This window comes from Salpingoeca rosetta (genome assembly GCF_000188695.1).
Source record: "Salpingoeca rosetta unplaced genomic scaffold supercont1.4, whole genome shotgun sequence".
In the NCBI taxonomy this organism is placed as follows: Eukaryota; class Choanoflagellata; order Craspedida; family Salpingoecidae; genus Salpingoeca; species Salpingoeca rosetta.
This window is the reverse complement of record NW_004754930.1, coordinates 1,710,460-1,720,175: the sequence shown is the minus strand read 5'-3', so window position 1 is coordinate 1,720,175 and position 9,716 is coordinate 1,710,460. Positions and strand designations below refer to the sequence as shown.

General features: G+C 53.8%; 4 protein-coding genes across 4 annotated transcripts in view; 1 reads left to right on the top strand and 3 right to left on the bottom strand.

The window, feature by feature from the left end:
* Positions 1-608, bottom strand: part of PTSG_11731 (uncharacterized protein) — a gene marked incomplete at its 3' end in the record, with an annotated part of 3,103 nt that extends 2,495 nt beyond the window's left edge. The window contains exon 1 of the mRNA XM_004997363.1: positions 441-608. Within this exon, the coding sequence (XP_004997420.1) occupies positions 441-512 (72 nt within the window). The remainder of the gene's footprint in view (positions 1-440) is intronic.
* Positions 609-727: 119 nt separating this feature from the next.
* PTSG_11730 (uncharacterized protein) lies at positions 728-4,239 on the bottom strand. Its single transcript, XM_004997362.1, has 11 exons — positions 4,018-4,239; positions 3,680-3,789; positions 3,404-3,542; positions 3,159-3,263; positions 2,780-2,860; positions 2,307-2,453; positions 1,957-2,082; positions 1,670-1,719; positions 1,348-1,394; positions 994-1,161; positions 728-820 (listed from the first exon to the last, which is right to left on the bottom strand). The coding sequence occupies exons 1-11, from the start codon at positions 4,201-4,203 to the stop codon at positions 774-776; spliced, it is 1,206 nt and encodes a 401-aa protein (XP_004997419.1). The 5' UTR covers positions 4,204-4,239; the 3' UTR covers positions 728-773.
* A 150-nt stretch (positions 4,240-4,389) lies between these two features.
* On the bottom strand, positions 4,390-7,178 carry PTSG_01443 (endonuclease V; the record flags this gene model as incomplete). The annotated part of the gene is made up of 10 exons (XM_004997361.1): positions 4,390-4,591; positions 4,841-4,909; positions 5,080-5,157; positions 5,398-5,447; positions 5,642-5,728; positions 5,873-5,915; positions 6,108-6,199; positions 6,358-6,468; positions 6,832-6,902; positions 7,115-7,178. 10 exons carry the CDS (start codon positions 7,176-7,178, stop codon positions 4,390-4,392), a joined length of 867 nt encoding a protein of 288 aa, XP_004997418.1.
* A 211-nt stretch (positions 7,179-7,389) lies between these two features.
* PTSG_01442 (uncharacterized protein) overlaps positions 7,390-9,716 on the top strand; it is a 10,153-nt gene continuing 7,826 nt past the window's right edge. The window contains exons 1-6 of the mRNA XM_004997360.1: positions 7,390-7,593; positions 7,899-8,168; positions 8,436-8,543; positions 8,715-8,795; positions 9,086-9,223; positions 9,494-9,682. Of these exons, the coding sequence (XP_004997417.1) occupies positions 7,525-7,593; positions 7,899-8,168; positions 8,436-8,543; positions 8,715-8,795; positions 9,086-9,223; positions 9,494-9,682 (855 nt within the window). The 5' untranslated portion in view covers positions 7,390-7,524. The remainder of the gene's footprint in view (positions 7,594-7,898; positions 8,169-8,435; positions 8,544-8,714; positions 8,796-9,085; positions 9,224-9,493; positions 9,683-9,716) is intronic.

The following is a 9,716-nucleotide window of genomic DNA, read 5'->3' as shown; positions in this document are numbered from 1 at the left end:
ATAGACATATATATATATATATATATCTATATACACATATATACACACATATATATATATACATCTATATCTCTCTGTGTCTATGTGTCTATATATATATATATGTATATACACATGTATATATCAATCCACACACCCATATATATATACATATATCTACATATATATATACCCCCCTATATACACACATACATATATAGAGATATGTGTGTGTGTGTGTGTGTGTATGTGTGTGTGTGTGTGTGTGTGTGTGTGTGTGTGTGTGTGTGTGTGTGTGTGTGTGTGTGTGTGTGTGTGTGTGTGTGTGTGTGGGTGGGTGTGTGGGTGATGCACATGTACAAAGAGCCGCTCGCGATTATGTTCCACTGGTTCGGCCGGCGACACAACACAGCACCTGGCAAAGAAAGGCGCTCAAGCGACACGACCAGATGACTACTCACGTTGGACTTTGCGAGGGAGGGCGCTGGCTGCGACCGGCGCGAGCGGGTGGTCGACCGCGAGTATGACGGCATCGTGCACCGCTGTCGGTGGTGGCTGTTGTTGGTGCTGTGTCGATGTGTGTTGGCGCGGTTTTTTTCTTATTGTTTGTTGTTTGTTGTGTGCGTGTGTGTGTGTGTGTGTGTTTGTTTCTCAAAGCACGGTGTGTATGCTCTCCACATGCCTTGGAGCAATCCACTGTACGTCCCTCGTCCTTGTCTCCCTCGCTTCGCCACGCGCATGCGTGCGTGGCTATGGGACTTTGTATGTGTACGGCGAGTGTGGCGTTTACGTTATTATTTGTTGTGCAGAGACAGGTGCGCTGCAACAAGTGTGTCTCGACCTGTGTGTGGTGCAACCAAAACCCAAACGCGCGTGCTGCTGTGTGAGAACGCACACGCAATCCCCCCAAGCCAGGCATCACACCCACACACCCACCCACACACACACCCACACACCTCCTTCTTACTCCACCAAGCGCCCGCCCCCCCCCCTTCCCTTGGCTATGGCGCTCACCGAGTTTGCGGCCGTTGCGGGTGATGGCGGTGGGAAGTTCCACGCGGATGGACGGATATGCGACGTCGCCCAACTCCTCATCTCCGCGAATGTCAACATCGCGCCGAACAGGGTCCTTGATCGTCAGCACATCCCCTGCCAGCAGCACATTGTCTCGCGCATTGTACACTGCACCAGAGGAGGGGGTGGCGTGAGTGAGTGAGTATGAGTGTGTGTATGTGTGTGTCGAATAAAGCAAAAGGAAAGCCTGGTGTGTTGTGCGCAGTGTGCGTGCATTGGACAATCACACAAGCAAACCATGACGTGGCCACAGCAGCAGCTGTCACTGCCATTGCTGTACACCACTACTCATACCTGATAAACAGGCAAACTGTCCACGCTGATCCAGCACGAGAAATAATCTGTCGTCAACAAACAAACAGCACGGACCACACACCTTGCAAGTGAGCACGAGAAACGCGGTACCCTCTTGTACCTTGAGGCAACACTAAGCACACACAGATGTGCACATAGATGTACACGACACACGACACACACACACACACACACGGTAGCTCCCTCACACACACACACACACACACACACACACACACACACGACACACGACACACGACACACACGCGCCAATGGTAGCTCTCTCACACACAGCGTGCATGTGGTGATGAATGGTACGCACTGCGGCATGGGTTCGCGGGTCAGGATGGTGATGGACTTAACGACCAACGTCTGCAGCAATGCGATGGGGCCACAAGGTGAGCAGGAGCAGCACACCCTTGCAATGCACTTGTGTGTGGGTGGGTGTTTCGTCGACCTGCTTGTCTACCTGTCTCTGACACTCGCTTTCACACACACTCACACACACTCACACACACGCTCACGAATACACTGCTCGACTCAGCGCAACGACAATCTCAGCTGTTATATCTCCTCCCCGCTCGCCTCCAGTGCTGGCACAGCACCGACCTTGCCCGAGTTGTCCCCCTGTTGCAGGTCATCGATACAACAGCAGGTTGTACCCTCCGGCTGCTTTGTTGCTGCTGCTTCCACTTGCGACTGGTACTGCTGCACACGCTTCGTCTTGATGCTCCCCTGCACACACGCATGCACATGGATGGACACACATAATCAGATGAGCAGCCTCGAGCGAAAACACACACACACACACGCGCGCGCGTGTCACTCGTCTACATCTCCGCAGTCCGCCACCCAATCCCTCGTCCACCACCACCACCACCACCACCACCATCACCACCACCACCATCACCACCACCACGACGACGACAACGACGACGACAACGACGACGACGACGGACCTTCCTGGCTATGGCTGCTGCGACAGACTGTATCTGCGCGACGATGGCTGCGTGGAGGGATCTGGAGAAGGCGAGGTCGGGATCAAGACGAACGGCCTGTCGCAGCGCAGCCAGCGCACCAGCGAAGTCCTCAATGTACTTGAGCAGCTGATCCGTGGACATGGTGGCGGTGGTGTTGTGAATGAGGGGTGGTGATGGTGGTTGTGGGACGCGTGATGTGTGGTATGTCATGTGTCGTGTGGTGTGGTGTGTCGCGTTGCGTTGTGATGTGCCGTGTGTGGACAAGCGGGTCAGTGATGATGCGTTGTATTGTGTGTGAGGTGTGAGTAGGGTGTACACAGACGCGAAAACGCACACGTGCAGCTGTCGGGATTAAGTGTGCGCAGGTGGTGCTTTCCTTCAACACCGAACACAAGAGAATATCAAACACGTTCCCCAGTGCAGCCAGCGGCAGCGTAGACATTGGTACTGACAGTGCCTCTGTTGTGATGGAGATCCGGGTTGTGGTCTGCTTCCCTCTTGTCCAGTGTGGCGCGGTTAAACGCTTTCAATGACTGGTGAGACAGGTTAAGAGACGGAGAGGACCCGTACGACACAAGAGGGGAATGGGCGAGTTAGTTGTTATCTGTGTTGCGCGCGCGCGTGCATGCTGCTGCTTGCTCACATCATCAACCAAATGCTGACACCCACACACACTCACACACGCACATACATACATGCACACACACACACATACATACATACATACATACATACATACATACATACATACATACATACATGCATGCACACCCACACCCACCCACACCCACACCCACATACACACATGCACGTGCACATGCATACACACACCTGCTGGAGATGGTCGTCTTGTTTGGAGAATGAGAAGAAGAGGGTGAGGTAGGCATTTCCCAAGACAAACCAAGATCGACCAGAGCTGAAATCCAACGCAATGGCCTGCAGCAGAGATGCAGCGCATGCAAGCACATCGCGCATGAGTACATGGGCAGAGCAGCACACAAAGAAGACATGCCTTCATCCTCAAAACACGCACGCCTGTGCACTGCAGGCCCTGGGATACGCGACCACCGTCTGACCTTCTTGGCCAGCTCGATGCTCTCCTCAATGTTGCGCTTCTCCTCGGCGCGGGTGGAGACGCGCTTCTTGCGCGTGATCATGCTCAAGTTGCGAAGACTCTCTGCGTTCTCTTCTCTGTGCAACGCCATCTCAAAACACCTACACGTGCGTAGGGTTTGTGTTCGGTCAGGGGCTGTGTGAGCAGAAACATGCGCATCCGGTTGATACCAGCAAGGAAAGGGACCAGCATGTGTATGCCGCTTTTCTTTGAGCGACAGGGGGCGAGGCAGCCTCACCTTGTGCTCTCGAACAGGTCGCCTTTCCGCCAGAAGACCTCTCCCAGCAGATTCCACGCATCGATATTCTTTGGATTGAGCTTCACGCTCTTGGTCAACGCAGCCTCACACTGCCACCGTTGATATGGATGAGGAGGCAGGACGCAGCGTCAATAGGTTTAAATTTGAGACATCCCTTCAGTGTGCAGATTACCAAGGTGCACAGCAAACTCAACCAAACCCACAAATAGTACCACACATACACCGACACACACACCGACACACACACCGACACACACACCGACACACACACCGACACACACACCGACACACACACACACACACACATACATACAGACCTGTGGATCGAGGGGTTCTCGGAGCGAAAGGAGGCGTCCCTGGAGATATTCGAGGGTCGCAGGGTGTATGTCATCTTTGGTATTGTCAAGCTCTGCCAAGAGCGTCTGTATCCTCGTCTCTCTCTCGTCCGCTGTCAGGCTGCCGCTGTTCTTGGCCTGCACCAACTCTTCCACCCTCGCCTCCATCTTGGTAGGTTTGGTACCGTTATTCTTGGTTGTGAGGTACGAAAGTTTGGACAAGATTTAAACGATATTCCGCAAACAGTGAAGGGCGCGCTGCTTCGAAGCACAACAAGCATTGGATCAGCCCTCTCACACTCAGAGTCACGCTCGCTCTCGCTCTCAGAGTCACGCTCGCTCTCGCTCTCACAGTCACGCTCGCTCTCGCCCTTGTTGTTGTTGTTGTTGTTGTTGTTGTTGTTGTTGTTGTTGTTGTTGTTGTTGTTGTTGTTGTTGTTGTTGTTGTTGTTGCAGGGTGCGGAGGAAGGTGCGCGAGCGCTGGTCGGCCTGCCGCACCGGCTCAGGCACGCGATACTGGCAGCATCGCCCCACGAGTGCAGCCGCCGTGTCGAGACTGGGGGAAGCATGCACGCACGGCCGTGAAAAAAGTGGGTTTGCGTGCGTGGTGCATGTGTGAGGAGGGGAAGAGAACGAGGGGGGCACAGTGGAGTGCATACAGTGGAGTGCACACAGTGGAATGCACACCGTGGAGTGCACACACTCTCTCTATCTCAACACGCACACACACGCACACGCACACACGCACACACGCACGCACAAACACACGCACGTACAGACAAGAGAGGTGTGACAGGCGGTTCACCTGATGCGATGGCCAACAGAGACGTAAATCGGGTTGATATTCGTGTCTGTGCTCCTCAGGGCGGCACCCCTGTATCACGGACATGCACACAGTCATCGCATCAACGATTGCACGTGGTAGCACCAGCAGCCGCTTCTTGCAGGCACGCAGGGGGGGGGAGTGGGGCAGACACGCAGGCAAGCATTAATAATGTCCACTGATACACATGTCAACACACATGCACACACACACACACACACCATGTTTGGCCGGAGATACCGACAAGTGGGAGCCAGTCGCCGCCCTTCTTCAGTTCAGCGTGGCTTTTAGCCTGCACCCTGGATGAATTGGGACGGCATGGGCGTGTGAGTTGTTGTGAATGAAACAAGGAGCAGAAGCAAACCGAGAGCAACGGCAGCAGAATGACAGTGTCAACGTGGGTGGCCACGAAGTGTGCAATGAAACACAAACACATGCATGTTGTAATGTAACAGCAACTCCCTCCCCTACACACACACACACACACACACATACACACACACACACACACATACACAAGGATGGGTGTGTGCGCTTACTCCTTTGTGTCCAGACCATCAACCATAAACAGCTTCTTTCCCAGCCCAATCTGTTGCAACACACATCTTACGCGTCAACAGCTACAAGAGCGACAAGAGCGACAGGGCACGTACACACGCACACACACGCACACACACGCACACACACTCACTCACACACACACACACACACAGAAGACTCAAACAGAGGCAGACATTGCAAACAGACACACCATCGACGCGTATGTGATTTGGATGTACGCACTGTTGGGATATCAACGGTGATGCCGAGGTGGGAGGCGAGACCCAGGCCGCGCGGGTGCAGAATGCCATTCCCGTCCACCATAATCACCTTTGTACCGTGCACCACGGCAAGTGCATTGGGATGTAAGACTGTCGTGCCATGCACAGGCACGCAAGCAAGGCGCTCCCGCACAGACAGCCACGCTTGTGACACGGACACATTCTAAAAGCAGGCACACACACACACACACACCTGTGGCAGAAGCTCTGGTTTCGTTGTGCGCAGCTTGTCCACGCTGAACGAACATGCATGTCACAGCACATGAGAATGAGAGGGCGTCCAATGTTATGGAACGGGAAGGAGGCTGTCCCCAAACTTGTGAGAATTGTGTGTGTGTGTGTGTGTGTGTGTGTGTGTGTGTGTGTGTGTGTGTGTGTGTGTGCAAGTGCGTGGACACTCGCTTTCACCCTGAACAATCTGGTCTGACCAGGTTTGGATATGGGAGACTTCGCGAAAGGCAAGGAAACCTGGAATGTACGGCTGTTCCAAGCGTACCATGTGGCAGTCCTCATATACCACCTACAACGCAATGCAGACACACACACACACATGGGCCATGGTTCACACGAGCCAGCGTTCAAGCCACGCTTCATGGTCACACTGCGCACGGAGGGAGAGAGCGACACGAAGACAAGTTGATGATGCAGCATTGCGCAAGCAAGAAATTCAACACGCACCTCCAGCGATGGATAATTCAGCACGACCAAGGAGACGCACGCGTCAACGTCGTTCCCTTTGATGAACGAGATGTCCACGCCACCAATTCTCCTGACGTCGTCCAGGGTCCACTGCAACGATTGTCATCAGCCAGCACATCATCATCATCATAACACGAGTAACCATGCCGCGTGTGTGCGCGTAAGTGAGTGAGTGAGTGAGTGAGTGCGAGGGAGGGAGTGAGTGTGAGCGAGGGAGGGAGTGAGTGTGAGCGAGGGAGGGAGGAAGTGTGAGTGAGTGAGTGAGTGAATGAGGGAGTGTGTGAAGGAGTGAGTGTGTGTGTGTGTGTGTGTGTGAGTGTGTGTGGGTGAGTGGGTGAGGATGATTGGGTGAGTGGGTGAGGGTGTTTTTTGCTGCGTGCGTGAACATGTGCCTATCTATATGTGTGTGTTCCTTGAATGCGTGCACCGCGCGAAAGCTTGTCAGAATGCCACCTCATGTTTGTCCTCGAGAATCAGCTTCTCTTTGAGTTGTCGCTGTTCTTCAGCCCATCTCTGTTCGATGGCTGCGACATGACCCCATGCATCATTGCAATCGCAGCATGTGAGCAGCAGAAACTTCTCCACCTCGATTGCAGTGACACAAACTCAACAACCCATACGCAAACAAAACACACAGGCAAAACACACACACACACACACAACACACAACCAAAACACCGCGAGCAAACTCCGTTCATGTCACCCCCCCCCCCCCCCCCCTTCCACGCCCTCTCACCTGTGAGGACACGAGGGTTGGTGTCCTTGAGCTGTGGCTCCAGGTCTTTGTCCTTCTCTGCCATGCTTTGATGTGGCTGCGCTTGTTGGTGGTGTCTGTGATGTCTGCGTGATTGGTGGATCGCAACACATATCTCAACTTCGTAACTGTGTTGTTGTTGGTTGTTTGTGTTCACTGCCCTTGATTTGCCAATTGCACGCATGGTCATCCCTACAATTTGCAAAATTGCGCACCGCACCGCGTCTTCTCCACAACAACAGAACACCCACCCCACTCTCCCCCCAACCCCCACACACCCCTCCCCTCCCAAGGACTCATCGTCACGACGTGTCCTCCTTCCGCCTGCTTCTCTCCTCTGTTGTTGTCTTTTCTCTCTCTGTGTACCTCACGACGTGCCTGCTGCTGCCACCATGTCTACGTATGACTGGGCGGCAAACCGTGTGCGATGGGCCAAGCTGTTCGTATCGCCGCTGAAGAAGGTGTGTGTGCTGGTTCTGCATGTGGGTGGGTTTTGTTTACTTTTGGTAGTTGCGATGCTTGTATGTGTGTGTATGTGTGTATGTGTGTGTATGTGTGTGTGTGTGTTGACGTTTGGTTGTGGAAACAAGTCATGGCATGGAGCGTGGAGATGGTGTCGCAAACACTTGACACTACACAAGCGGCGCTGATGGCTCGTGGTTCTGTATCCTAAACGCGCCTGTGCATGGTTTGCTGTTTGCATCGGCGCACCACATTCACGTGTCTTTGCTGCTTGCTTGTTGTGGTTGCTGGCGATGGCGTGCAGTTGGTGCGGAAGCTGAGCCCTTCCAGCAGCTTCGCCGTCTCTGACGGAGCGCTGGCCATGCTTGATGAGCGCATCTACAACATCCTGGCCCACTTGTGCAGCGTGCGCGGGAGCTTTCCAACGACGCGGGCCGCTGCCGAGGACGCGATCGAGCGCCTCTTTCCGGAGAGCGTCTCCGAATGGATCTTGGAGGGCTGTCGCGCCGCCGTCGCTGCGCAGTCTGCATCCCGGCGCAAGTCCGAGATCAAGCGCCTGTTCCCCGTCGATAAGGTACGCGCGCGCGCGCGTGTGTGTGTATGGGGGGGGGGTCTGTGTATGTGTGTATGTGTGTGTGTGCTTTTCTGTGTGTGTGTGTGTGCTTTTGTGTGTGTGTGTGTGCTTTAGTGTGTGTGTGTGCTTTTGTGTGTGTGTGTTTGTGTGTGTGTGTGTGTGTGTGTGTGTGTGTGTGTGTGTGTTCTTTGAATGTATCAGACTGGCGGCCCGTTGTGGTGTTCTGGTGTTCACAAATCGAGAACACCCCACCCCCAATGCGTGCAGGTGCACAGTTTGCTGAAGAAGGAGGTTGCGCGGGACCCAAATCTGCCCAGCGAGGTCGCTCTCATTCTCGTCACCGCCGTGGAGGAGCTCGCCTTTGAAATCCTCAAGGTCAGATGCGCGTGCATTTATGTGTATGTGTGTGTGTGTGTGCGTGTGCGTTGTGCTCTGTGTGTGTGTGGATACTTGTGTGTTGTGTAAACGTACGTGTGCGTTGCATTTCTTGTGCGTTGTCTCACGACGGGAGTATGCCTGTGATGTGTGGTGTATTTGTGTGTGAAGTTTGCCGTGAGTTATGCACAGCAGCTGCAGGAAACTGTCATCACAGAGGAAACCCTGCAGGTCACCATGGAAGCAAGGCTGGTGAGTGTTCATGACGCCATTCCGTGTCTGCGTCGCTTGTCTGCTCACAGCGTTGTGTGCAATGTTTACATGCTACACAACGACTATGACCACGACCACTATTGCTCCTCCTCCCACGCATTTTCATAACGCACACCCCATCCCACGCACGCACAAACAAACAAACAAACACATTCACTACAATCATCGCACGCACACGCACGCACACGCACGCACAAACAAACAAACAAACAAACATGCACACGCGCGCACACGTCGCACACCCCATCTCCGTCCATCATCCCCCCCAGGACCTGTCTGCAATCACGAGTCGGTGCACGGCGCCGCCAACGGTGCAGGCGTACATCAAGCTCAGCTACTCCGAGGCCGTCCGCGAATGCCTCATCGCTGAGAACAACTTCGTCAGCAAACTCGACGCCATCAGCAAGGTGGATTAATGGATGTGTGTGTGTGTGTGTGTGTGACAGATAGACACAGGGGCAGAGACAGACGGAGAGAAAGAGAGACAGAGAGTGTGTGTAGATGGAAGCGTCAACCTTCACTGGTGTCCTCCTTCCATTGGGCAAGGCCAGCGAAGCAAACAGCAACAACAGCAACACCCAACACACGCTCAGCAGTGCACACGTGCTTTGTGTCTTCATCACTCACTACAATCACGCCACACCCACATTATCTTCCCCTTCTGCACCTCCATATAGGTGTTTGTGGACACGCTTGAGTCGCAGTTTGAGGTGCCGGAGTCCACCATCGCCGCCATCTTCAGCAACACGAGCGACTTGCATGAAATTGCACAGAACCTTGCCACGGACCTTGAGGACGTGATTGACAAGGGAAACATCCACAAGTCCCTTCCCGTCGTCGGCGAAACGTTCTACAACTTCACAGAGGTACCGTTGTGTGTGTGTGCGTACATGTATGTGT

Bases quoted from the DNA above. Each gene is read 5' to 3' on its own strand.
- PTSG_11730 (XM_004997362.1), bottom strand. From the start codon at position 4,203: ATGGAGGCGAGGGTGGAAGAGTTGGTGCAGGCCAAGAACAGCGGCAGC. The intron at 3,790-4,017 runs GTCTGTATGTAT...CAACGGTGGCAG, and splicing joins GAGAACCCCTCGATCCACAG to TGTGAGGCTGCGTTGACCAA. The intron at 3,543-3,679 runs GTGAGGCTGCCT...ACGCACGTGTAG, and splicing joins GACCTGTTCGAGAGCACAAG to GTGTTTTGAGATGGCGTTGC.